Raw genomic sequence first — 26,460 nt, forward strand, 5'->3', positions numbered from 1 at the left:
AATCGCGCTGCCAACGGCCTCACATCAACAGACTAGGCAGCCGCGAAGCACTAAATGAGATGTGAAGCGCCGTCACCGCTTCATTCCACACTTCTACTTACTTCTTTCCACTCCGCTTGCGACACGATATCCAAGCCACCGACATCCTTTTGTGCGCCACCAGGTCAACCACACTTCCAGAGCGACATCAACCGACATCTCCTCTTAGCAATCCAAAGCGCCGTCATGTCCGGCCTCGAAATGTTCTGGGGTGGTGCGCCCAAACCCCTGAATGAAGGTAAGCTTCCGTGATATCGCGGCTGCCAGGCTGGTGGTGTTTCGGCTTGGGCTTCAAAACGGGCATTGCGCGACGGAAAAGTAGCGACTGACAGCAGGTCACTATTCAGATATTGACACCCGAGGCGAGTTCGAACTCACTCGCGATGTCGATAATGAAGGAGAATCTGAGCCAGAAGTAAGTATTAACTCCGCACTGAGCATAACTTCCGCGCCCTCGAGAGCGAAGACCGTGGCAGCAAGGCCCCAAGCACTAACGGAGCGATCTAGTACCTCAACCCTCAGACCGGCGAGGGAGCGCCAGCAAAGAAGCGAACAGCACCTGATCTTGCCAAGTCGCTCCGCGTACCAGGCGGCGTCGCTGCCATCGCGAAGAAAATCACCGCCGACTACGACTCCGATGATGGCCGAATCATCGAGCTCAAACAACAAAGCTACAGTGATGAGTACGTCGCGGGGAAGCTGCAACAAGAAGGTAGGGTGCGATACGTAGGCAAGACCATAGGCAGCCGGTGGAACCGGCTGCGCAAGGTGTTGGAAGATAGGAATGACGAGCTACTCGACGATGAACTCAGCGACTGGCACGTTGGAGAGGTCAGTCAAATCAATAGCAGTCACGTTTTTGAAGAGTCACTAACGCATCTGTAGGACGAAATGGTCACCAAAATTAAAGCCGAGGTGGATAAGAAGTACGAGTCAACCTACAAGCAGCTTCAAGAAAAGAAGTGGAAGGAAGTGTCGATCTACCTCGCCGACAAAATTGGCAAGCGCAAATACACCGCAAAAGCCTGCGAAGAGCGTTTCGAGGCGATCAAAGCCGGCACCGCGCTTCTCCCAATCGAGCTCGATGACGATCAAGCTGGACGTCGCCAGATGCGAGAGCAGCGCATTGCCAAAGCCAAAGCAGATCGCGCCGCTAACGAGGAAGCCGTTCGAATGGCCGCAGAGCTGAAGAAGGCGAAGCAAGACGCTTGCAAGAGAGCCAAAGAAGAACGTCAAGCGAAGCGTGACGAAGAAACCGCGCGAAAGAACCAGGAACTCCGCGAGCGGAATCGAATCAAGCGCGAGCGCGGAATTATTCGTCAAAAGTTGAAGGACGCGCGTGTCATTCGACTTGCGGAGATGCGTGCTCAGCGTGACTGGCAGATGGAGAAGTGGCGTGGCGAGAAGACGCTTTACAAGAACTTCACGGGCAAGAATATGCCAGGTCAGAGTAGTGGTCCTCGGAAGAGAAAGGTCAACGACGGCTACGATACCGATGAGGAAGAAGAGCTCGATGATATGGAGCTGGCTGAGGAGTCTGAGGCTCAGATGACTGGTGAGGAGAACGGTGCTGATGACGAGATCGAGCCCGTAAACTCTCGCGCAGACTCTGCTCTACCCATTCGCACCAAGAAGTCAGTCGATGGTCGTCGTCGCGTCAACCCAGCTCGGAATTCGAGAGTCAAAGGCAAAGGAAAGGTTGCCGCTGTGCCCGCACTTCCAGCGACTGTCAACGCTGGGTTCAACAAGGCTCCGGTCACCAAAGAGACCCTTCTCAACCCGCGCAGCATCATGAACCTGGAGGAGCTCGACGCCTGTCTCTTGTCTCGCAAGCTTGCTCGCCGCCATCCGACCGAATCTCACGCCGAAGTCGTGTCGCGTCTTGCTCACGCTGACAACGACTCGACTGTTCCCGACCTGACCGACTTGTTGAGAGCCGCAGCCGTGCCGGTTGGTGGAAGGAAGGACGACAAGATCCAGAGATTGGCAGCCGCAGAGGCAGCTAACTCGATCAAGGGATCGGCAGGCCTCATAAGCACTGAGCTCGAGTTCATGCGGACTTATGAGGGATATCAGGGCGAGTTCGCCTATCTGCTGGATGAGGCAGAAGCAGCGGCTTCGGAAGCGTGAGAGCGTGGATACGGATACTATACGAATGAGATCAGCGTGGAGTTCACAAGACTGAATCATTGTAATGGCATTGAGGAGTTAGATTGGTTGGGCTTGATTTCGGTCTTACCAGGTAATAATCAAAGATTCAAAAGCGTGCACTGTACTATCGGCTTCACTGGCTTTGAAAATTCTTTCTACGGCGATCAATGTTCTGCTGCCTGCAGATGGACCGAAATGACTTGCCAGAAAGCTCCGAGAACCCTATTCCCGTTCGTGATCATCGTCTTCGCACAATGGGCTGTAGTATTGGCTAGGAGCGTAGGCCGTAACGGCCCCCAAATTTATCGCTATTAACGCAGTACCAGGTAAGTGAACTGCTGTCCGGGAATTGCGATCCTTCACGATGTGGCCTCGGTCGAAACACTATGCCTCATATCCTCGTATTGATCCGTGCTGCCGGCTGACTGATACTCTTCGGGAGCATCGAACTAAGACAGGCATTCATGAGTTGAGATGATCTTCGATTCTTCGTCCTCGATATGATGGTTTCGCGTACGCAGCCTGTGCGACAAGGGGACGGGATAATGACGTTCTCCTGGTGCATCGTGTTCTTGATCACCGAGGTACCTCTATTTGACAAGCCTGAGGGTTTGTGTAATGATGGCGACGAACAACAATGGTGGAATCAGGTGGATGCGGTGTTAGCCTGATGGTTTGGCAGGGAACATGGCATGGCGTCGGCTGCCCTTGCCGAGATGATGACAAAGCTTACAACCCCGTCTGTGCGTCTGAGTTTGCCTTTTCAGAACAAGCGCATGCGAGCGAGCATCGACTCTCCATCAGTCTGACATCGAGGCTAAGACGACCGACATTGCGAGTACTGTACAGTCTGCCTTAGCTCACATTTATGACATCTGCATAATGTAAGCAGTCCCACCGCTGCACGATTGAAGAGGATTGGCAGTAGTGCCGATCCGACTGGGACCAGGGTTCCACCGCCCCGGCTTCATGCACAATGTCAATGAACAGAGCTTTCGGTGGACGCGCCCTGCGTGCATCACGATTTCAGTATCTGGCGGCTAGTCGACTTGGGCAAGAGCAGCCGCGTGCTTTCTTGAGCAGCTCGGCAGTCATGGTTGATCCCAGCTCTGTCTCGATTTCGCAGGGGGAAGATGAGGCGGCTGTACTCATGCAGGCCTCTGATCTGGTAGAGAATGGCAAGTGGAAGCTCTGTAACGATGGAAAAGGGCTGGAGAGAGGGTTCAAATTCAAGACCTTCAAGACGACATGGTAAATTAGCCCCGAATTGTCCGATTTGGAATTGACTAGCTAATTTGTCATTGCCTCAGGGAGTTCATGAACGACGTGGCGGCCGAATGCAAGAAGGTGAAGCACCACCCTGAATGGAGCAATGTATACAACAAGGCCCATATACGATGGACGACCCACGATCCAGAGGGACTTTCGAGCAAAGATACTAGCATGGCCAAGTTCTGCGATGACGCGGCGAAAAGACTTAATGAATTGGATGTCTCCCCCGACGAGTGTCGACTGGGGAGCAGCGGAAAAGTAGAAGCAGGTGACTGCTGTACCCCAAAGAAGACTGCAGCGTAGCTGGAATGAATTTCATGCGCATATCGCCCGCCATCTTGAGTCGGCCCTCCGCTTTCGAGTAAGTACTGGGGGCAGGGGAGTGGGACCATTACCTATTTTGCATAAAACGATCTGGATAAGAGGGCATTTCCGCCATCCTCTCCGTGAGTGGTGTCATCCACGGTGTCTTGAGGAGAGCACATGTCGTACGCCTGGGCCATGAATACTGCAGAAAATGGCAATTGTACAGCAGAACTCTGAGGTGACTAGAGCACAAGACGTCTTCGTAGACGGCGAGAAACATCAAAATATACATGTTTCTGGAGGTCTCAAGTGTACTATGCATATTTCCATCCCGTAAGAAGTCCGTGCAACGCGCTGGTGACACACTCCACGCCCACCTTCACACAAGGCAGCTCCTTGCAAAAGTTACATTGCTCGTGAACGTCCCCCGACCAATTCTCTAATTCGCAAAAGCCCCGAGGTTGGTACTGTGCTTCACTCTTCTGTCGCTCTAGGAGATCTGCTGTGGCCGTATTAGCCGTCGTCCGTGTCTGCTTCCATCTTGACGATGACATGTTTTGCCTTTCCTTGGTCCGCCATCATCCGGCGGTGCAACGAATTTGGTGATCGAATTGGGCTTGGTGATGAAGCAGCGTCCTCGAAATCGACTTTGTGGATGTTCTTGAGTCCAGGGACAGTCTCGAGAAGACTTTCGTGGTCGTGTACTATGAGATGCTGTACCTTGGGACAGCGCTTTGGTATCTGTGAGAGGAACGACCGATAGATACCGCTCAGTAGTGACGACTTGTTGTTGCTCGGTGGAACGATAGTAAGATGTTCCAGCCCGGGCAGACAACGAAGTGCGCCGTCCAGTCGTTCGAGTTCGGTGTTGTATAGACTCCACACGCTCTGTGTCTCGCGCCTTCCGCCACTCAAGATCGGATCAAGCAGTGAAGAGAGATCGATATCGGTCAATCTTAAGGAGAGCGTCCTCACTCGAGCAAGGTCTTGCTGCTGACTTTGTTCGATCCATGTGAAAAGCTTCTTTTGTGAAAGGAAGTTCACCGGGCGGTGGGAGCGTGTCACTGGTGTCTCCATGAGATTCTTGCTAGAGGAACCGAGAGGCCAGTGCTGCTCTGAACGCTACACGCGACGGCTGAGCAGGCGATAAGATCCTGCGGATGGTATCGCTTGTGACCTCGCTCGCAGAGCCTCGCCAAGAGACCCGTCCGCCTTATGGGACGAGCCCGATGGCCTCCACAGGCTGAGGACTGGTGATGAGCCGTCCTCGCTCAGAGCCGAGGAATTATGGCCAGTGAGTGCTCTCGTCGGGCTGTGGGACCAGACTGGCACACTAAGACTGGTATGTTTCTTGCCGAGACTCAACCGTGTAGGACTTGCAGTAGACGTTGAGAGGCCTTCGCGTCTGCTTGGGACAATTGACTCCAGTGTGAAAAAGTAAGACTTCACTGCGTCTCTGTCGAGAAGATTGTGCAAAGCCCGATGGTCCTGCAGTTGATCAGGCACGCCCTTACTCATATATCTGTCCGAGGATCGTTGTCCGTTCAGTTTCAGAGCAGGCACAACCATCCACCGTCAACGTCATCAGCGACGAGGTGACAGCAATTCACATGTCAACCCTGCTTACCACGAGAGAATGCGTAAATCAAAGCGACACAATCTTGATTCGGTACACCCCGGTCATCTATGCGTCCGGACGTAGAACACCAAAGATGCATTGCAAGCCCCATGTCTCTTTGGGCGTCGAGATACCCATGGCGATGGAAGCGGCTGGACTCCGCGTACGGTCAAGGGATATGGTGAAGAATGGCATCTTCCGACAGGAGAGCGAACGAACCTGCGAACCGCCTTCAAGGAGGCGGCCACGAGGAAACCAATAAGCTACGCGAGCAAGTAGCACTCATTGGGTACGGAAACGCCTCTCCTGGTGATCGCGATCCTGGCGTGGACGTCACCACTTTGTACTCCAGATCGCTCCAGACTTCACTCCAGCCTCTTTGCAACACCATCGACTCTTTCCCGCCCAAGACATGAGGACAACGAAACCGCAGAAGCCTCGTGCAGCCAGAATTCGGTGGGTAGATTGGGCCGGGCCACGCCGCAAGCGACGAAAAAATTTGGACGTCTCTCGCCCGCCGGGAAGGCAAGCGCCATCAAGGACAGGAAAGAAGATGTAGGCGTAAATGCATAGCAGGACGAATGTAGCCCAGAGAAGAAGGAATGAGAGGTGAAGTTGAGCCAGGCCAGGCCATCAAGGTCACTGTGTGCCGACATCTGTCACTCGAACAAGGTTTCGCGAACGACTGTGACTGTGCCACAGCAGCAGCACGGCCGCAACGGCACTGTCTCACGAGCTCTTTGCGCGCTGTCGATGATGTTTCCGGCGATATATGGGCCATGCGAAGTTCTCGTTGGGTTCTGAGGGTGGCATCAGAGGCGGTGCACGCAATTTGGCGCTTCTCGTACGACCGTCGGCCTCTCAAGATTGGGCACGCCACTCGAAGATCTGCCATTTCCGGCAGCCTTCAGCAAAAACTCGCATAGACACGCGGAGCAGCATGGCAGCCACCTCCGATTGCCACTGCTAGTGGCTTTGGTGCAATTTGTCTGGCATAAGTGGGCGTGATAAGTAGAAGCGAAGAACAGACGGATGTGGTAAGCTTGGAAATGCAGCTTTGTGCTGCATATCATGCTTTGAATATAGCAATTGAATTCCGATCCATTCCCGCACCCACGCTTGATGCACTATCACACAAAAACGCAATTCTGCCCTCTAACACAGGACACATGAGAAGCCGTGGTAAAAAAGTACAGTTACAGTACCCTGTCTCGCCACTGCTGGGGTCGAAGGCTCGCTGCAGGAGCCACACTGAAGGCGCTCCAATCTCTATCTTTGCAGCTGCCACGTGTCTAGCACGCGGGCTGGCGGCCATCATGGCTTGGTGCTATTGTAACCTCATGCCGTCTCAACGCCATCTGCATGAGTATCCTCATACTCGGAGAAGCTTGGCTGCGTAGTCTGCAATAAGCTGTTCGGTTGGGAAGCTCATCTTCTCCAGCTTCTCGGCGTATGGCGTTGGAACCTCAGCACCAGTGACACGGACTGGAGGAGCCTCTAGGTAGTCAAAGGCGTATTCGGCCGTCAAAGCCATGATCTCTGCTCCAACACCAAAGCTTGGGAAGCCAGACTCAACAGCCATGAGGCGTCCAGTTTTCTTCACTGATTTGATGATTGCCTCCACATCCATGGGCTTGATACTTCGGAGGTTAATGACCTCAGCCTCGACGCCGTACTTGCTCTTCAATTGCTCGGCTGCCACAAGGGACTGACCGACGCATCGCGAAAGGGTGACGATGGTAAGGTCTTTGCCGGGGCGCTCGATCTTCGCTTTGCCGAACTGCATATCGTTAGCCTCTTGCTGCCCAAACGCCTGGGGTGGTATGTGAGTAGGCTTACAGGAATCACGAACTCGTCACTCTGCGCCTCCTCGCTCATCTGGAATGGCAGACCGTACAACAGCTCGTTCTCAAGCACACAAACTGGGTTAGGATCCCGAATGGCGGCCTTCAATAGACCCTTCGCATCCTCGGCGGAGTAAGGAGAAACGACCTTGAGACCTGGAATGGATCCATACCATGCAGTATAGTCCTGCGAATGTTGGGCAGCAACACCTGCGGCGAATCCGTTGGGCCCTCGGAAAGTAATGTTACATGGCTGGATACCACCAGACATGTAGTGGGTTTTCGCAGCGGAGTTGATGATCTGATCAATGGCTTGCATGGCGAAGTTGAAAGTCATGAATTCGCAGATGGGCACCAGTCCGGCAAGCGCAGCACCCACAGTAAGACCACAGAATCCAGACTCGGTGATTGGCGAATCAATAACTCGCTTGTCGCCGAAGCGATCTAGGAGGCCCTTTGTGACTTTGTATCTGTAAGCCAGAAATGGTCAGCACTGGTCCAGATATCATTTCCTCCCTGACCTATGTTCCCCCGCCAAGTGCGTTCCTCGCGCGGATGCTACGCCTTCTCTTTTTCAGTTGATCCTGCACACCTCCTTGTGCACATTTGTTCATCTCGCGAAAGACTTACGCGCCGTTGTATTGTGCAACCTCCTCACCCAGCACGAAGACCTTTGGGTTCTTCTCCATCTCCTCCACCATTGCCTCATTGAGAGCTTCTCTCACAGTCATCTCCTTGGAGCCAGTCGCATATGTTCTCCATCTTGATACCGCTGGCGCAGCGACTCTCTGAAAGCTCGATCTCGGGATTGTAGCAGCTGTAGGACCGGAGCGGAGGAGCTGCGCCGCTGGGCGGAGAAGTCGTGCGGCAACCATTCTCAATGCCAGTTGTCAATGGGTAGCTAGCTGAAGACGAATCCCAAGATGGACAATGGCAGGAGGAAACAAGGTCAGTGTTGGGCGGACGTTTATGGTGAGAGCTCAACCAATGCTGATGGTTTTCGCAGAGTCGGAGGAGCTCTCGGGCCGATTTAAATTTAGGTGCCAGGGTCCCGCGTGCTTGCGCGAACTTCCACGATCATGATTGAACTCTAACAGTAGCACTTGACTTCTCGACATTTCATCATGCTGGAACTCCGCATCCATGAAGATAGATCATCGCACGCAACAGAGTTCAAAGTAGCAGGTAGTCATGCTCATTCGGACGATTTGAGAAGGCCCCCTGTCGTTAGGGACCACTTGATTCGGACTCCGACCCTTGCCGGAGCCTTCATCTCATTTGCGCTGAAGAAACCGCGCTGGAGACAAGCACTGCCTCTTCGAGCGGTCTCCTTTCGTTGCCGGCGGAGCTGAGGGTGAGCACTACTTCTCTGGACCAGACCAGAAGAACGAGACTCTGTGGAATGATGTGGAAAAAAAGCCAGAGAGGTCACAGAATCTAGCTGTCGCCCGTGGGTGTCGGCAACTCTGGCTGAAGCAACATTGCAAAATGTTCCTGTCAGACACGTCAGCCACCAAGAGGTCACCATTCATCGTCGGTGCCAGCCGAGACATGATCATCCCAGATGGCGAATGCAGTTCGCCTTGCAAGATTGAAGTAGACCTCAATCGCTCCGAATTAGAGCAAACCGGAACACTCCTGGATATGGCCGTGACTCGGCATGTGTATAAAGAATAAGACGAGCAGTGATGGACATTCTTAGAGTGCATGGCGAACCAGTGGTGGCAGAAGAGAATCTTTGGGATATCTACCAGTCTTTCTACGTGTCACGAAAATTTGTACCCGTCCAGAAACGTACAGAGCATATCAGCGAACCCTGTCGAAGCAGCAACCACGAGTATGAAGCGAAGCTGTTTGGCAAGACACGCAGGATGAGCTGTTGGAGCATGACAGCAGCACAAACAAAAGCGCAAAGGCATGAAGTGCTGATGGACTGACCACTGGCCGTAGACTATAGCTTTCGTAGGCACATTCCGAAACCTAACTTAGCTGTACTAACTTACAAAGTCGCTTTGGCCGGGTCCATGTCCTATCTCGAGACCAGACTAGAGATAGGATTATTTGAGGGTGTAGTATTTTGGTATGTGTGTGTGTGTGTGGCATAGTGGCATAGTATGTGGCTAAGGTGTGGCGTATAGCCAATCAGCGTTTAGATAACAGAGATCCTATCTCTAGTCTGGGCCGTTTCTGTCGCAATTTAGCTGTTTGTATAGATTTTCCCCTCCTAAGGAAGCACTCGTCGAGGAACACAAATTAATATATAATATATAGTAGCGGGCCTAGATAATATAATTATCTAGGCCCGCCCGGCAGTACTTTTTCGAATTACGGTCTAAATAGTGCGCATTCTTATCGTCGCGGTATAGAGTAGCCTTCTATGCAGCCGAGCGTGTTCGGTTTTTAGATTACATTCGATTTTCCTAAACCGGGGCTATCGTCTAAGGAATAAAAAATAGTAATTAGTATATATAAGGTATTTATCTAGGTCGCTACCGTGGCGGATTTTCGAGTTTCGGTCTAGGTATTGCGTATTCTTTCTTCGAAAAAAAATTCGGGTCGCTTTATCTATGCACGCGTACCAAAATCCCGACAGAAGCGGATCAGACCAGTAACAAAGGGTGTTGGGTGGTCTGTGCGGGAGTTTATTTCTATAGTGGCTGAACCATATAACACCCTTTGTTACTGGTCTGAGTGGAGATAGGTCCATGTCACGGTTCATGCAGGTCAATCCTTGGCGGCTTCGGTAGTTTACGTCACCGGCTGGCTTTCGGCCAGACCAGCCACATCACATCACACACGCAAGGTACGCGACAGCAGTCGTCGTCCTCTTTCATACAATCGTGCGACACAAGTTCGCCTCAATGCCCTTACCAGGTCAAATCGCAAAGAGAACGTCTTTGCAGACATCACCAATAGATCGAGACCACCCGCCGTAGTACGAACAGGATCGCGCCTTTCTAGAACACCCATCGACAGAAAACATACCTTCTCAGCGAACGAGGACTCATCCCTCCTCTCATACATTGATTCCTGTGAGCTGAGCTCCCTGAATTTCCAATGCTACCCACGCTCGACGACTGCGATGAGTGCAAGCCGGCATATATGCGACGCAGCCTGGATTCAGCCCCAACATCGACAGTTGTGATATCTAGTATACCATTTCTCTTGACATGGATCGCAGCGGTATACATTGCTCAACGCAAGCTTTATCCGCTATTGACGGGCGAGCAACCAGAGCGAAAGAGCGGGGAACATGAACTACCAACGTTTAAGCAAGATGTTTTCAAAGGCGCAAAGTGGAGCGACCGCATCACATCTGCTTCGAGAGCGAAGCTAGCATCTTGGGTCTTCTCGGCCAGCATAGGACTCTCGGCTGTCCTAATTGAGCTCTTGCTATTCGAGATCTCGGATACGTTGAATCCAGCTGCAAGAGGGCTTGCGCTGAGAATAACGATGAGCTCTCTGCTGGTTCTCAGCCTTGTTGTGACGCCAGCTCTAGAGATTCACGGCATGGTCAAGGGTGTGCTAGGAGCTCCTTCAGAATCGACATCGACGCGCAAAACTAGACCGAATCTTCGTATCTTCCTCCAGGTTGCACTCTTCGCGTCATGGTTCACCGTGTTCTGGTATATCCCACAAGCATCAATTCTGCGAGACACACTGCATCATCCCGACTCAGGGCATTCAGAAGATCATTCTTTCACAGAAGCATGTCTTGAGCGAGTGGGAATCATTGGCGTATCACTTATGGCGTCACTTTCCGGCTTCGCAGCCGTATCGTCTTTGTGGCAGACGTTCGGCGTTCGGCACAGGACCGTGCGCGATACCGACATCAACCGCAAAGCTGCTGGACTTTCTGCAACTGAAGAGATGCTCGCCACGAAGCAGAGCAGAGCGCGAGCTTTGGAGCGGAAGATGAGCCAAGACGCTGCACCTGTCGAACAGACTGGGTTCTTCGGTCGCATGGTTGGCTCTTTTCGTGGCTCCAACGAGGCACAAGAACTAAAGGCTCTTCGCATGGAGATCTCCGGCCTCGAGACCATGCGCTTCACCTTAGCAGGCTCTCTCAGCAATCTGCGCTCGAGACACGAGGAGCAAGAACGATCGCGAACGAAGCTTGGCAGGCTTTTGAATTTTGCCAACATGGCCTTCGCAATCTATTGCGCATACAGAATCTGTGCGACCTCTCTTTCGTCTTTGCGAAGATGGTCGCAACCGGACCATTCTTTTGCTAGCAGTGATCCCATTAATAGGCTACTGGCAATTCTCACAACCCATTGGGACAGCGACCTAGATCGCGACGCATGGGCACGCCAAATCAGTTTCTTCCTATCTGGCATCATGCTCCTAGCATCTTTCAATGCCGTGCTGCAGACCTTTCGTCTCTTCACACGATTTGCGCCTGGACTGCTTCAACATGTCCAGACCAGTCTGCCCCTGATCATTTCGCAGATTGCCGGCACGTATGTGATCAGCTCTGCGCTGCTTCTGAGAAGCAACCTACCGGCTGAGGTCAGCAGCGTTATTTCGGAAGCTTTGGGCGCGCCGCTCGAAGGACGTTTTGTGGAAGGCTGGTTTGAGAGCTGGTTTCTCGTGGCTGTCGGGCTCACTGCGACTGGTATTCTGGTCGGCCGCAAAGTTGGCGGCAATGATGATGATTGGGATGATGATGGATCAATAGAGATGGGAAAGAGAAGCTAGCGACGTTTTCATTTTGCTGCAATTATGCGCCTGTCCGTATTCGTGCCCTCCGCTCAGCAGAGAAGCCAAAGCACGCCAAATGTCATTTTGTTCGGCGTCACGTTGCATCTGCCAAGGGCTCTGGCCAGCTTGTACCTCCGGGAGACCAGTCACAGCGTATCCACGTTTCTCGATCCTGCCCACGCGGAAGTCCACAGCGCACCTGGAAGGATCACTTGATGGTCTTGAAGGCTGTCACGAAGGCTATCTCTGAGCTCTGCAAGCGTCCTCCCATGGCCTAGCCCGTATGGCTTAGGAAAGGGGTAGTCGTCCGCGACAATGGTGCGCCGGGGTACCCATAGCGCCCGAGCAATCGCAAACATGGAACCATTCTGGTCTGACAATGGCAACGGCTCGTCGGCCACCTCAATGCTGCTCGTCATGAATGTGAGAGGTGGCTGGCTGATGAGCATGCGCGTGCAGGATGCGTCTTCGCTCGCGCCGCCCAAGAGGTTCCTGTGGAAGCTGCTGGTGAATTTCGGGTTGTACAAGGCGTCTTTGCTGTAGACTTCTCCAGGTGTCTCTGCTAGCTTCTTGACAAGGAGAGGGTTGAAGACGATGCCGCCTTGATGTCTTGCCAATTCCTCAATTCTCGCGTTTAGGAAGTCGCGCTGCCACCATTTCATCACGAAGCGGTGGACTTTGGTGATGTTGACGTCGTCCGCGGTTCCTGGCTCGAGGAAAAGCGCCTGAAAGGAAGAAAAGGTCGGGGTGTTAGCACGAGTTTCGCAGACATTATACGCATGTTATCCTGTGCCCTTGCTTTGCGACAGGCCGGAGACGACTGAATGACGCCTTTCCAATGGCGACAGACGCGCTGAGCTTGAAGGAGCTCTTTGATCTCCAGCTCAAGTAGGATCTTTTCGGCAAGCTCGACGATGCCGAACACCTTCCTGGCCGTCATCGAGACGAATTGGAGTGGGACGGCACTGCTATTAGAGTCGTCGGCGCTCTCTTTATCTGCCATGAACGACAGTCGGCTGCGAAAGGGGGGAGGTTGCAGAATTCGACTCGTCGCGCCGTTTGAAAAGAAAGGACGACAGGAAGTGGAAGCTATTAGAGACGTCAAGCGCCCAGTTGTTTGCTAGAGTCTTGAGTGAACCCGAGCTCTCACATGGCACGATTATCAGGAAGACACCAGCGCACTCTTGCTTACGATCCCTAGTGAGACCAGACCCAGCATTACACCGGCTCGGACCAAACAAAATCTGGCCCACTTCACATCGTGCTGAAGGCATCAACGTGTTAGGTGTGCCACCTCCAGTCCTCAGTCAACACTGGTGGTTTTCTGAACTCGCATTGTGAGACCATCTAATTCGAAGCCATTCCCGTGCCGTCCTCGATGCCCAAAGTCTTGTTCGCTGGCTCCTCTTCCGTCCAGGCGATTGTCCAATACGAGGAGCGTGGACAGATTTCCTCGGTCGGCCTGATGCTCTCTTGAAGACTGTCCATAATCTCTCCAAGCTTATGACCTCCTCCAAACACCCTGCAGTCGCCCGGCGATGCTTCTGAACCCGACACGATGCGAAGATGGGTTTTCTTCGCTGCGCAGTTCAGCGGTCTATCCTTATCCTCTCGTGCGCATTTGTCCAAGGTCGCGATAGCGCTTGTTGCGAATGGTAATGGAGGCTGGGTGATGAACATCTGTCGGCAAGATGCGTCCATCGGAACATCAAGGAGCTTCGCGTTGAGGACACGGTCGTCGAATGGAGAGCAGTTGAAAGGAGGTTGGAGATAGATTTGGTGCACGAGCATTGGATTGAGTGCAATGTCGCGATCACGTTTGTCCAATGCTCCGAATAGCGCACCGCAACTCCAGCACCTCACATCTCCACATCGCGTGCCTCCCTCAAGGTTGACGTCGCATGCTTGACCTGGCTCAAGAAACAACGCTTTCCGACAGACCGAGGATGATTGGACTGTCGTTTTCCATGGTTTGCAGACACGTTGGACAAGCAGGAGGTCGTTCGTGGGGAGTTCGAGGAATATCTGCTCTGCCAGCTCACAGATGCCGAAGACCTTTTGAGCTGCCATTTTCGACACGGACGCAGTGGAGTTGGGAGAAGACAGCGGTGTGGTGTGGACCTTTGTGAGGTTGGTCACCAACGAATGAGGTCATAGGTACGACGAACACGGTTGACAAGGTATGGGAAGTGATGGTGCTTGGCAGTGGACCGAGCTTTCACATGCTATTTCCTATCTCCGTTTCAGCCCGCAAGTAGCAGAGGCAGGCACAACACGCACCTTCCACCATCGGACCTTTAACTGATGCTAAACCATATGCAGAAGGAAGTGATGGCAGCTTTCAGTAGTAGAAGGTGCATACATACCAGGGAAGTCACTGTGAAGAGGCTGAGAAGGATGTAGGTTATTTCTATAAGCAAGGAAGTCACAGATCAACTCTCCACTTTCGAAGTTTTGCCTCCATTCGCGGATATACTCTGATCTGATAATGTTGAATGGTAAGTCGCAAGGCTGGAATACTCCGTGATCAACGCCTTGCTTTTGACGGAACCTCCAATCCCAAATTCGCTCTGCCCAACGCTCCTCGCCCATTTGCTGACCTTAAAGTCCATCAATTAGATTCATCTTGCCCGAATAACTCTCTGCGCGAAAGAAAGCCTTCCACAAGTCCGCCCGATCCTCGCTTGCGACTGCAACGGTCAATGCATCTGGGGCCTTGCGGTTTGTTGAAAACCTTGGGTCGACATTGAAGTGGAACGACGCTCGAGCGTGAAGATGATGAAAGGAACCGTTTGGTGGTGAGATGAGAGTCCCATTGACCGGTCGATTCTTCTTCGGTGAAAGCAAAGCGTCATGATTGCAAAAAAAAAAAAAAAAAAAAAATTGTATAGCATGCGTAGAATTTCCAGGGTGGCTTCGGTCTTGCAAGGAGACCATCTACATCTGCTGTTTTCTTTTTGAGCCTTTCGAATATATATAGACCCGACGAGCCTTCTACTACATCCTGAAGTTTTTATCTTGGACCTCTCGACAGAGTAGGGAACCCGGATGCTCATGAGATTCTCGATCAATACAGCAACGATGAGCTATTTCTCTGGAATGAGCCGTACGTGCTTAGGTGTCTTCCAATCTGGCGTGTTTAAAAATTCTTCGGGCGTCATATCCACACGCTCTGCCGACTAGTCGATATTCTTGAGGAGTGAGAGAACACCGAGTGTGAATGCGGCGCGGAGAGCGGCGCCGCGTAAGACTGCTGGGAGATGCCAGGCGTTTGGGTCCATTGCGGTGGTCGGCGAGTCTGATGTCTTGTGTTGCTGGTCTGGGTTGGCGGAAAGTATCAGTTGAGGTGCCGATGTGGTGACGGAGGAGGTGGTGTGTTTTCGTGTGGTGTTAAGGTTAGGAATAAGTTGTGGTTGAATATAAAAAAAGGCAGGCCAGAGCAGCAAGTGCCTGTGCGCATTCACATGCCGAGTTCACGTTCACAAGTGCGAGTCACACTTAAGACAAAGCGATTCAATAGCGTGACTGCAACCTCTATACAAGTCTGTACAACATTAATTCCATTCATCTATATGCTCTCTACATAATTTCTCTAACTATACGCTTTCGGCTTCCCAGTCGGATGAGTCGCCTTTCCACTCGGACGAGTAGCCTTCCCAGTCGGACGAGTCGTCTTTCCAGTCGGACGAGTAGCGTTCCCAGTTGGACGAGCCGCCTTCCCAGTCGGACGAGACTTTTTCGCACTTCCTCCATGCTTTGCATGTCTACCCTGACCATGCTTATGATAGCCCTTGATACCAGTAACAGAAGCCGCAGGTGCAGTCTTTGGTTTAGCAGTAGTGACGGTTGGCGCCTCAGTAGGCCATGGTGGGGACGTTCCAACAATCTGATGTTCTTTGCGAGCGTTCCGTGCCTTGATATCCGCGACATACTCCAGGTCTTCTTCGATAGGAGATTCATCATCATCATCATCTGCTTCTTCTTCTTCGTCGTCCACATCGCGGGCGTGATGCATATGAGCAGCTGAACCTCTGCCACCACCACGGTGGGCAGATTTTTGCTTGAGGTAGAAGCTAGGATCTCTCTTTTGAAGTACCTCGTCATCTCCATCGTCAGCATCTGCATAAGCATCCATAGCGTCTTCGTCCAAGGAGTCGTATCGATCGTCGTAGAACTGGTCATCTCCAGAATCCTCATCATCGGCATACCTCTTGGTGAGATCGTCAAGTTGGTCACCGGCAGTGGCATCATCGTTTTCCAGCTCAGTGTCAACGTCGTCGGGAACGCCATCTTCGAGGTCTTGCCTCTGCATGGCGGCGACGTATTCATCATCGTCACCATCGAAGGACTCTTCGTATTCCTCTTCGCTGTCATGTACGTCTCGCGGAGACTTCTTTGGGCTTTGGTGCATTCTTGTAAAAGCTTCACCTTTATGGCCCAGGCCGCCAGTGTGGTGTGCTTTACCATTTGCGGCAGCCTTGCCGGCTCTTTTATTAGTACCTGCCATAAGACTGTCCCAGTAGTTGACAGCTCTAGCCGTCATTCTCGGCCAGGCAGCCGTCTCTGTGGGCTTGAGCTTCTTTTTTGAAGGGTGGCCAGCTTTAAAGGGCGTGTTGGTGCCGAAACGATTGCGAGCACCTCCAGCGACTGTTGGATGTGAGTAGCTTCGAACTCCCGTTGATGCCGGTGCTTTATGTCCAGCACGAAGAGAAGTCGGCCACTTGCCCTCATGGTGACCTGGATGACGTCCGCCAGTAACACCAGCTGATGCCGCTGCAGTCAAGGCGAGAAGCGTGAGGAAGAACATTTCAAGACAGATTTGCAGATGCAGCTACAGCTACAGCATGCATCTAGGGACACCACGGTACTAAATGCGTAGAAGATTGTGGCTTAATTCCATTATGCTTCAGCTTGCTTAAGCAACGGCCAGTATCGTTGACAATACGATGGCAGCGATGCTCCATCTCGATGCACTGTCCGCTTGCGATGCTGTTCTTTGAGGTCAGTAGTATTGAAGCTCCAGAATGGTCTTGATGGGTCGACAAAGGAGGTCATGGACCGCGTTAACTTGCCGTACACGGGATGCAACTTATTGTGAGCAGAATGACTGTGAGATCATGGCGGCACCAGATAGAGGTCCCTCTCCCGTTGCAGAACAATTCAAGCACAGGATGCTAGCGGGGAGTGCAACTGGCTGAAGCGGGGAGGCGGGACTGTCATGTTGACATTATCAAGAACATGAGCAAACGCCAAGCAGGATTCTTTCTGCTGGATAGAGTTGAGTTGCTGAGAAAGGCGACTCACATTCCTTTGCACCAAGCATCCGGATGCGGAATGTGACTGCGAGTCGTGGATGTGGTGTGAGAAGTGCAAGAAGTGTTTCAGAAGTTCCCAGAGCGGGGAGATGGAGAGTCAGGGGAGCTGTGTCGCAGTTCTTGTCGCGTGTGACGTACTCCAAGGTTATCTTATCTTCCGACAGACGCAGGAGTGCTGGCAAGCGACATTCGCTATTCATGATCATCGACCGGGGTTGAGCAGAAGTTAGCAAGACGACGACGCCGGAATTGTAGCGGACTTCAACCTTGCCAAGCTGTGCCTGAGGAAGTCGATCATGCTGTCGTGGCGCTTTTCGACCAGCTGCAGATGCGGTAGAGCTAGCGCGCCGCGCCGTGCCGCGCCCCGCAGCTGCATACAAGCGATGCGCGGATTCGCTTCGAAGCAGAAGACCGTGTCGACCGTGGCTCCGGGGAAAGTGCATGAGAGGAGAAGGTGAAGATGTGGAAGTCGGGTGCATGTGGTTGTTGGCATGGATAGCAGCAAGGCTCACCCAATGCTTGCCGGCCGCGTGAGATTGATCGGACTGTCCGCCGGCCGTGTGGATGACGTTCGGTCTCGCGTAGCCACAACGATGGTAGCCACAGGCAAACCCTTGCATGGCGCCGGCGCCGGCGACTCGTCCATCGGATATCCGATTGGCTGTCAGATGACTCGAGAAGGCGGCGCGCACAGCCTACGACCTTCCCCGGCAGCTACAGGGTGTGGCCAAGTCCGATGACAATTCATACTTTCCGATAACAGCCTTTATAATATTGCTAGGTTATCTACGTCTATAACAACTCAATCGTCGCAATATCATCCGATTAGTAGGGTCGTATACTATTATACTAAGAGCCTGCTTAGAGAGGCCTTATTTCTAACCCCTATACTACTAGAAGCCTCCTATACTAACAATTGCCCTTTCTAGTACTATACTAGCATCGCTGCTGCGCTAACGATATATAGGCAATGTCCTGCCTCCGAATAGAGCAAAAGAGGAAGTGTTTTAGTATAGGGTAGGCGCGTAAGAGCTATATAAATAATAGGTATTATAGGGGTAGAAGGGTTGTATAAAGAGCTAGCTAGAGAGACTATTAGGCAGAGAGAGAGATATATACTCCTTAGAGCGCTTATTTAGAATATATAAGAGCTCAGTTTAAGCCTTCTACACTTATTTCTATACTATAATTATAGCTCGGAAGCTTCTATAGATTCTTCTAATACCTACCTATAAGGACACCTCCTCCTCCGAGTCCTCCCCTTCCCTAATATCCCCTCCCTTCTCGCCTATTCTTTAAGCTAGTATCCCGACGCAACTACTAGACAATCCCTTTAATCTATTACCTCTTTAGTACTTATTTAAAGAGTCCTTTAGCACTATCGCGGAGCCCGTAACACTATTACTATTTGAACACTCTAGTAACCTAGTTAAGCTATTAACTAGATGTATACCGCTTAGTAGGTCGTTCTTCTAGAAGCTTATCGATACTGCTAAGCAATAGACTACAACTAGCGACTCTTAGCTATAGGATATACTCTAACTACTAGACTGTTACTAGGAGACCTTAGATAAGAGCCTCGTTAATAAGACAGCTTATTAGTATACTTAGCGTAGGAAGAGATAGGATCTTCTTAAGCGCTATCGGCTTAGGTCCTATACTAAGGAGCTGTATAAACGCAACTAGACTATTAACGATATTGCTAGCTTCCTAGACCGTAACTATAAGGATATCTCTCGCATTATTAGTAAGGTTATTACTCTAGTTAAAGCAAGGCTAAAGCACTTACCTCCTAAGCGTAAAGTGCGCTTCTTACTAAACAGTATTAATCAGTTATAGCCGGCTCTAATAGACCGTATAGAAGCGGCTCTTAAAGGTTAGTATTTAGCTTACTTTAAGTCGATTGTTGCTAATAAATATAGGCAATGCTAACTGTAGGCGCATATCTTATAGTTAATTAAGGGACTATTTAAACCTGCCTTACTTAGTAAGGACAATGCGACGTATCTGTAGAGCCGTAGGTTATCGTCGCTGCGTTGCAATTGCTAGACTATAGCTTAGTAAGCGGACTAAGACACTAAGGCTTTAATAGGCACTAAACTATCGCTTCTAGAAAGCAGGTAACTAGAACAACGTATCCTTCTCGGACGAGTTTGCCTACTATAGAGGTAGACACTAACGGCTCTATATTACTCGCAAACTAACTAAACTATTTAACGACGATTGCCTAGCACCTAAGTTCAAAGAGATCCCTTATATACTATTTTAGGGCGCTATTTCTAGCCGCACTAGACGGTCTAATATTATTCTATAGCAGCGGAAGGAATAGGGTACTATTAATACTACTTCCTATATTGAACATATACTGCCTACTATCTAAGAATACCTACGACTAATTAACGACACCCTCTCTAACGAAGCCCTTAAGCGAGATATACTATTCCTTAACTTAGGTAACGATAAGAACCTTCTATTCGACCGTTACGAGTTCCTTTAATACGTACTCTTCTAATAAGATAATGCTCCTACCTACAATACTAAGAAGACTAAAGAGTAGCTTACTGTATACGGTATACCCTTTATAGACTAGCTACTAAATAGTCCGGACCTTAATCCTATTAAGAATATATAGGCAGCTATTAAGAAGGCACTCTATACTAGTAGAGTGCTAACTAAACGAGCTGATATAGAAGCTAGAGTTATATAGCTCTAGACTAATATTGTTACTATTAACTATATTAGAGAGCTTATTAGTAGTATACTAGCGAGGGTTAAGGCAGTAATTACTGCTAATAGTAGCTCTATTCCTTACTAACTTTATACTTAGATTAGTCTCTTTCTATTGTCTCTTTCTCCGGAGGTTTGAATAAATAGCTAGCTCTTGTAATTAGCTACTTCTATACGTAGTATTTAATCTACTTTAATTAGTCTACTTAGCGCTTCTTATATACTACAATCTTTACTATTAGGCTGCTAGCTGCCTGCCTGTTGCCTATAGCAGTTAGCAGCTAAGGTTATTTACTCTTAGCAGCGCTAAGCTGCTTTTATATGCGCCTGGATACGCCCTTGTCGATAACTCTAACCTTCACTTGGCCCGAGACAAGGGGGTCACCCTGTATGGATGATGCTCCAAGGGGCAGCCTGTCGCAGAGGCAACTTTCTGCCGAGAACGGTCGGGAGACAGGCAACAGGCCACAGCAGGCCTTGACGATGCAGCCCAGACTAGGCCCTATAGCGCATTATTAGATTCAGACCATGTGAGGAAGCTTTTTTGGAAAGCCGCCTGAAGTCTGCCTCTGCCTGTTCGTCGCAGCGCCTGTCCGGCACCGTATACGCCTCTCACCAAACGGTGCGCCGTCGGTGGTGCCTACTACTGCCCAGCAGCCCCCCCTTCACCACTCCTCCGTCTGTTTTCTGCTTGTACACTGTATACCACATGTGTCTCTCGCGCTGAAAGTTCCACCCGTCAGCGGCACTCGTGAGCATCGTCTTGACTCTTCAGGAGGCCGGCGAGGCGGGAAACTCACCATCCTACCCACTGCCTACGACACCGCCGACCACCAACATCTCTACAACACACGCGCTCTCACTCCACCCTCGCCATATCCTAGTTGTCCTTGCGGTAACGCTGCACGCTGCACGTTGCATGCATCACGCCTTGCCTGGCCTTGCCTTGCCTCGACCCCGACCAATTGTATGGTCGCAAAGAGCTCCGGAGAGCTAAACAGCGCATTCCAACTTTCTCCAACGCGAGAAGTTGACTGGCGCGAAATTGCTGTCTTCCTACACAAACAGCAAATCGCCCTCGCCCTGCCCACACGCTCTGCCGACTGCTGCCTATTGTTGGTCTCGCCATAAACACAATGCAGACCAGACGCAAGAGCCTAAATCTGGGAGATCTCGGCGTTGTTGCTCCGAAACGCTCGCGAACGCAGTCGCATCCCTCACCGCCGGAAACCGTCGTCGAAGGCGAGGAACCTCCGATCAAGAAGTCAAAGCGATCGCATGCCTCAGCATCACCGCCTCCGGGTCTGATGAGCCCGCCGCGAACCACAGTCATTCGCATCAAAGACGACAAGCCTCCGAAGCCATCCGCCCATCTCTCCCCACCACCATCACCTGTCGCAGAAGGCGCGACCAGAAATAAAGTCGATACCGAAGGAATCAGCGATGATATTGTCGTCGCGACCATACAACAAATTGAGAAGACTGGAAACAGGCCGCACCTAGTCAAGGAGCTTGCTGCAGTCCTCGCAACTCGCCTTCATTGCGTAGAGAAGTACGGCACAACTGAAGCTGTCTCGTGTCGCAACAGCGTCGCTAACCTGCTGAGCAGATCTGCTAATCCGTCTGCGCTGATCTCATCGCGCCTGACTTCTTACCTGCATCGACCATGGCCAACAGTCAGCCCATGCCCATTGGCGAAGGACCTGTCTCCCGTCCATCCTCGTCGATTGTATTTTTACCTCACAACAACACCACACCAACCTATACCGGAAATAGCAGAACCTATCCCTCACGCAAATCGCATCATTTCGCCTTCATTATCTTCCGCATCGGAAGTGAACGACGACGAGCGCTACTCTCGAGAACGACAATCACTTTCACCAGAGGTCGACCTTTCTTCTCCAGAGCTTGACGAAGATACTGGCGCTGATCCGGTGACTCCGGGCGGATCATTCTCGGCACGCGCTTCGCGTGAGCGCTCCTCGTATCTCACCTCCCGCCGAGCTGCAAGCCCTCCCTTGGAAACCGAAGAGCGCGACTTCAAGCAGACGGCAAGCGCACTGTATGAGGAAGCTCTCAAGCGACGAAACAGCCAACAAAGTCAGAAGGATGTCGACATGGATTCGAAAGATGCATCACCTGGCGCTGAAGACTCGGAGAATGTCGCAATGTCTATGGAAGTCGAAGAATCAGAAGAAAGTCTGGCCCGGAAGAACAGTGAAGCCGCACTTGGCCTGTTTGGCACCTCTGTCACCTCCACACAGCAGATGGAATTCAGCAGTCCGGTCATCCATCCCCAACACGACCGTCATGATGAGAAGTTGAGCCTGTCATTGTTGGGCGGCAAAGACCAACCAATCTCACTGCCCGAAGCCGCCCTTGCATGGGACAGTTTACAAAGCCCAGAGACTGTTGACCTGTCCGAATTAGAAGACATGTTCGACGCATATTAGAGACCGCATTGCCACAGCCATGCTTTTGCCTGATTAGTGTTATATTTGTTTTTGCCCTCCACCAGAAAGCAGATCTGTCGACAGGGATGTGAAAGTAGAGTGGACAGGAGCGAGCGCAAGCTCAGGCCTCCTTTCTGGGATCTGGAGTTTACTTGAGCGTTTCGTCGGGATGGGGATGAGACGCGACTGTGTGGTGTATTACTAGACTTGACGGCTTCTGACGCTTGGCGGCAAGGTGAACGGCCAAGGAAACGACAAAAAAGTGTGCTATGTTACGTCTGCTGGTTGGACGGATCGCTTCTGGATGAGATATAGTAGGAAGCTAGAAATCAAAGAAGAACATCAATCTCAAGTCTCAACTTGTTGATCTTAAGTTTCACTCTTCTTTCGCTGTCCGGTGCCTGAAGTATAACTGAAGCATAATTATGCTTGCTTGCTTTAATCTTGCATGGGCTCCGCCGTGGTGGAGCACAAGGTGGTCATCGGCAGTCTCACGCCGCCTGAGCTCCGGCTGCGACTGCCGCGTCTCCCGACTTCATTCTATACCAAAGTGTTTCACTTAGCAATCTAGGGGTGTCGTTAGCAACGTTATTAATGTCTTGAGCAACGTTAGTAACTAACAACCAGTTAATAACCGTTGTTAGTTATTATTATTGCCTTAGGCTCTAGGTAGACCTTAGCTTATAATAGCTAGAAGTAAGTAGATAGTTAGAATATAGCTATAGTGCCTTCGAGACACACTCGGTGCTAGTGTCCTTTATAGATCTACCTCTTACGATCTAAACGAGCTTAAATTAGTGCTAATTAAGTATAGAAGCGCTTCCGTAGGTCTACCGAGAGGTCGTTACTAGGGATACTACTACGCTTAGGGTTATCTAGCAACTATAGGGTTAGGTAGAAGGTGTTCGTACTAAAGTTATCCGATTAGACTAAAACTCGAGAATTCGATAGAGACTATTAAGAGAGTATTGTTTGCGTTTTTGCTACTAATTTAGTCTATTAGATCCTCTATTTTCCGCATTTCTAGTAATTCTACGAATCCGAGAATTTAGGGTTTAATAAAATGCCTCGACTAACCCATTTAGATGCCCTTAACTTCTACCTAGTTAAGACCGAATATAATAGCTAATTCGTACGCTATATCTAGTATAATAACGATAAAGGCATTATTGCAAAGGGTAGTCTTAAGCGTAAATAGAGGCACCTAGCAAAGTGTCTATAGTATTAGGCGTACCTAGCTGTCTATCTAGAGCCTAATCCGGAGACTCCTTCTTACCTGCTTATAAAGCAAGGTAAACTACCGTTTAATCGATAGTAATATAAGGAAGTACGAGACCTTACTATTGTAATAGTAGTCTTAAAGAGCGGCGGCGCGTTTTCGATAGTAGACCGGCGACATCATCCTAAGTAGAGTAAGGCGTTTTATACCTTTAACTAGCACTATAACCCTCCGGATCGCGAGAAAGTAGTAGAGTGTATACCGTTAGTAAAGCGAGAGATTAAGAAGGACGTATAGGCGGTATTTAATAGCTAGCGAGACCTTAATTTTAGTACGGACGAGAGTAAGAGCTATAGTAGCAGTCGCTTCTATAATCTATTAGTAAATACTTAATCCGGCTCGTTCTTCTACGACCTACTCGATATAAAGGATATAGACGCTAATACCGCTACCCTCGCGAGGTAGGTAACTAAACAGGTAATGCCCTTCGTTAATAGCAATCTTAAGAGGTAGAATTCGCTCTAAACCGATACCTGCGCGATAATAAGAGCCCTTTACGACCGACTCGCCGAGAATCTACTTACTAAGTATGTAATTTGCGTCTTCTGCGATAGCTACGGCCTATAGCTATATATTAGTAATTAGGGTAACTCTACGAAGAAGTCGCACTTACCTTACTACTACGACACTTTGCGCGCCGCCTCGTACGTAATTAGTATATTTAAGAGGTCGAAGAAAGCGTAGAATATACTAAAGGTATTCGCTAATAAGAATAACGAGGTAATCCGAGCCTTTATAGTAGCCTATCTTACTCGATAGGGTACCTACTATGCTATAGTCTATAGCCTATTCGTAGTAACGAATGCCCTCTAATAGTATACGAGAATACTATCGAAACGGCTGTTTCGAGGCAGCAATAGCTAACTCGCAAAGGGCGCGATAGTAGCGCTCTTAACTATTAACTCCGCGATATTCTAGCGTAGGCTCTATAACCTTTATATACTACTTTAGCTTATTAACGAAGCGCGCCTAATTAGTAAAAGCGATACGTCTCGAGTCGGTAATATCGTACCTCGCTAGCGCTAGCTACGCAGATCTATTAAGTAGGCGCGCCTGCCTTATACTACTTAGTTACTATCTCTCTTTAATCTCCGGCTTTAGAAACAGATATAACCTATCTACTAGGCTGCTTGTTTACTAGATATAGAACAACCGACTATCTTACGAGAATATAGCGATAGTAAGGAAGTAGCGCGGATTACCTTCTTTAAGCGCTATTTTAGATACGAAGAATACGACTTCTTAAGCTAGGCGTAGTATCTATAGTTTAACGACGAATTTATCGAATTTCGAGACTTAACTAAGCGCTTCTATACAGTTAATAATAACCTTAGCCGCTAGCGAGAGCGCTCTAATATTCGTAGCTTCTAGGACCTTATCTCTCGTAAGGCGCCTTTAATAGTAGAAGTCGCTCTACGCCTATTTCGTATACCTACTAACTCGGTGCCCTTAGAGCGTGCGTTTAGCGCTATAAACTTTATATAGAACGACTATCGCTCGAAGCTATCCGCCTCTTATACTAACGACTGCACCTATATTTATATAAATAGCCGCGCACTACGAAGACGACTATACGAAGAGGTCTCTTAAAGATAGCGCTATACTAAGCTACGAGAGATATATCGCTAATAGCTAGCAACTAAGAAGGAGGTGCGGAAGGCTAAACTAGACGCGCTTCTAGGTCTTAAAGAAGCTATAATAAACGACTACTACGTACCGCTAAACGACCCTCGCTATCTCTACGAAGACGACCTTATATAGATGTTTAGTCTATATTAAACAAGCGTACCTAAAGAAGACGATAAATACGAGGAAGAGGTAGATACTATCGACTATAAGGATATCTTTACGGCGCTTCTAATACTAACAACTTAGCAGCTATATTCGCCGTTCTTTAAGCCTATAGATAGTTAGGCCTCTAGCTTCTACGACCCTCTAGTCCTTTATATACAACTACTATTACAAGCTAGCTAGCAACCTCTAGAGACCTATAGTAACTATACTAGCGTAGAAGCGCTTCGATAGGCGCTATAGTAAGAGTAAGAATACCCTTAGAAGCGATAGCGTATTTAAATCTACTATAAAATTGAGGTTTATATATTATTCAATCTACGTCTACTTCTACGTATTTAATAATAGTCTATATGCTAGTATAGTGCCAATCTATCTACCTAATAGTAGTAGCCTTCCTTATTTAGTTAGTGTCTTATACCCCTATAGTTGCTAACTATCTACTAACTATTAACAACGTTACTAACCGTGTTATTAACGTTAGCAACAGTCACTGTTATTAACCAAGTGACATCCCTATAGCAATCATGTGAGCACGTCTTCTGATGGTCAATATAGCACACTGCACGTGAAAGACTGCTATGTAACGATTCATGAGCACGAGCTAAATGGCACTATCGAGCCTCAAACCTTGGCTCCCGAAGCTCCTCTTCCACGCTACCTCTGCCTCCTCTATCATACTATACATAGCGCCCAAGGCGACGTTGAGCATACTCACGATCCAGGCTGCGAACATTGCAAGTGTAGCTATGGCTTAATGCGCTCTCTCATGCACAGCTTGGATCAAGACGTGCTCGAAACGCGCTTGACCAGCCTCGGCGAACATCTTTGCTGTGGAATTTTTTCCCGACCAGTACATACATGTATGTGTACCTCGCAGCGAAAGAATAACATCGCGCTCATTCATGAAAATGGGCTGAGCACTCTCACCAATCTCAACGACGAGGACTAGCGCCCTTGG

General features: G+C 49.9%; 12 protein-coding genes across 12 annotated transcripts; 7 read left to right on the forward strand and 5 right to left on the reverse strand.

Moving 5' to 3' along the window:
• Positions 1–225: 225 nt before the first annotated feature.
• On the forward strand, positions 226–1,483 carry MYCFIDRAFT_90682 (uncharacterized protein; the record flags this gene model as incomplete). The annotated part of the gene is made up of 4 exons (XM_007923370.1): positions 226–277; positions 387–454; positions 613–870; positions 925–1,483. Coding segments are annotated over 4 exons (937 nt in total), but the record flags the coding sequence as incomplete, so codon positions are not given.
• A 764-nt stretch (positions 1,484–2,247) lies between these two features.
• Positions 2,248–2,863, forward strand: MYCFIDRAFT_209849 (uncharacterized protein; the record flags this gene model as incomplete). The annotated part of the gene is made up of 1 exon (XM_007923371.1): positions 2,248–2,863. The coding sequence occupies exon 1, from the start codon at positions 2,691–2,693 to the stop codon at positions 2,859–2,861; it is 171 nt and encodes a 56-aa protein (XP_007921562.1). The 5' UTR covers positions 2,248–2,690.
• A 510-nt stretch (positions 2,864–3,373) lies between these two features.
• Positions 3,374–3,669, forward strand: MYCFIDRAFT_123664 (uncharacterized protein; the record flags this gene model as incomplete). The annotated part of the gene is made up of 2 exons (XM_007923372.1): positions 3,374–3,441; positions 3,501–3,669. Coding segments are annotated over 2 exons (237 nt in total), but the record flags the coding sequence as incomplete, so codon positions are not given.
• Positions 3,670–4,281: 612 nt separating this feature from the next.
• Positions 4,282–4,845, reverse strand: MYCFIDRAFT_192721 (uncharacterized protein; the record flags this gene model as incomplete). Its single annotated transcript, XM_007923373.1, has 1 exon — positions 4,282–4,845. The coding sequence occupies one exon, from the start codon at positions 4,843–4,845 to the stop codon at positions 4,282–4,284; it is 564 nt and encodes a 187-aa protein (XP_007921564.1).
• A 1,580-nt stretch (positions 4,846–6,425) lies between these two features.
• Positions 6,426–8,188, reverse strand: MYCFIDRAFT_61078 (uncharacterized protein). Its single transcript, XM_007922037.1, has 3 exons — positions 7,861–8,188; positions 7,226–7,700; positions 6,426–7,166 (listed from the first exon to the last, which is right to left on the reverse strand). The coding sequence occupies exons 1-3, from the start codon at positions 8,103–8,105 to the stop codon at positions 6,759–6,761; spliced, it is 1,128 nt and encodes a 375-aa protein (XP_007920228.1). The 5' UTR covers positions 8,106–8,188; the 3' UTR covers positions 6,426–6,758.
• A 152-nt stretch (positions 8,189–8,340) lies between these two features.
• Positions 8,341–8,979, forward strand: MYCFIDRAFT_181299 (uncharacterized protein). Its single transcript, XM_007923374.1, has one exon. It carries the CDS (start codon positions 8,719–8,721, stop codon positions 8,905–8,907), a length of 189 nt encoding a protein of 62 aa, XP_007921565.1. The 5' UTR covers positions 8,341–8,718; the 3' UTR covers positions 8,908–8,979.
• A 1,097-nt stretch (positions 8,980–10,076) lies between these two features.
• Positions 10,077–12,030, forward strand: MYCFIDRAFT_209852 (uncharacterized protein). Its single transcript, XM_007923375.1, has one exon. The coding sequence runs from the start codon at positions 10,288–10,290 to the stop codon at positions 11,929–11,931; it is 1,644 nt and encodes a 547-aa protein (XP_007921566.1). The 5' UTR covers positions 10,077–10,287; the 3' UTR covers positions 11,932–12,030.
• Positions 12,031–12,080: 50 nt separating this feature from the next.
• Positions 12,081–12,596, reverse strand: MYCFIDRAFT_85039 (uncharacterized protein; the record flags this gene model as incomplete). The annotated part of the gene is made up of 1 exon (XM_007922405.1): positions 12,081–12,596. The coding sequence occupies one exon, from the start codon at positions 12,594–12,596 to the stop codon at positions 12,081–12,083; it is 516 nt and encodes a 171-aa protein (XP_007920596.1).
• A 685-nt stretch (positions 12,597–13,281) lies between these two features.
• On the reverse strand, positions 13,282–14,361 carry MYCFIDRAFT_213345 (uncharacterized protein; the record flags this gene model as incomplete). The annotated part of the gene is made up of 1 exon (XM_007923376.1): positions 13,282–14,361. The coding sequence occupies exon 1, from the start codon at positions 14,002–14,004 to the stop codon at positions 13,282–13,284; it is 723 nt and encodes a 240-aa protein (XP_007921567.1). The 5' UTR covers positions 14,005–14,361.
• Positions 14,362–15,526: 1,165 nt separating this feature from the next.
• Positions 15,527–17,742, reverse strand: MYCFIDRAFT_192725 (uncharacterized protein; the record flags this gene model as incomplete). The annotated part of the gene is made up of 3 exons (XM_007923377.1): positions 15,527–16,581; positions 17,239–17,571; positions 17,628–17,742. 3 exons carry the CDS (start codon positions 17,740–17,742, stop codon positions 15,527–15,529), a joined length of 1,503 nt encoding a protein of 500 aa, XP_007921568.1.
• A 3,001-nt stretch (positions 17,743–20,743) lies between these two features.
• Positions 20,744–22,792, forward strand: MYCFIDRAFT_213346 (uncharacterized protein). Its single transcript, XM_007923378.1, has one exon. The coding sequence runs from the start codon at positions 21,113–21,115 to the stop codon at positions 22,427–22,429; it is 1,317 nt and encodes a 438-aa protein (XP_007921569.1). The 5' UTR covers positions 20,744–21,112; the 3' UTR covers positions 22,430–22,792.
• An 85-nt stretch (positions 22,793–22,877) lies between these two features.
• On the forward strand, positions 22,878–26,451 carry MYCFIDRAFT_170181 (uncharacterized protein; the record flags this gene model as incomplete). The annotated part of the gene is made up of 3 exons (XM_007923379.1): positions 22,878–22,981; positions 26,022–26,047; positions 26,075–26,451. 3 exons carry the CDS (start codon positions 22,878–22,880, stop codon positions 26,449–26,451), a joined length of 507 nt encoding a protein of 168 aa, XP_007921570.1.
• Between the last annotated feature and the right edge of the window lie 9 nt (positions 26,452–26,460).

Source organism: Pseudocercospora fijiensis, assembly GCF_000340215.1.
Source record: "Pseudocercospora fijiensis CIRAD86 unplaced genomic scaffold MYCFIscaffold_1, whole genome shotgun sequence".
Lineage (NCBI taxonomy): Eukaryota > Fungi > Ascomycota > Dothideomycetes > Mycosphaerellales > Mycosphaerellaceae > Pseudocercospora > Pseudocercospora fijiensis.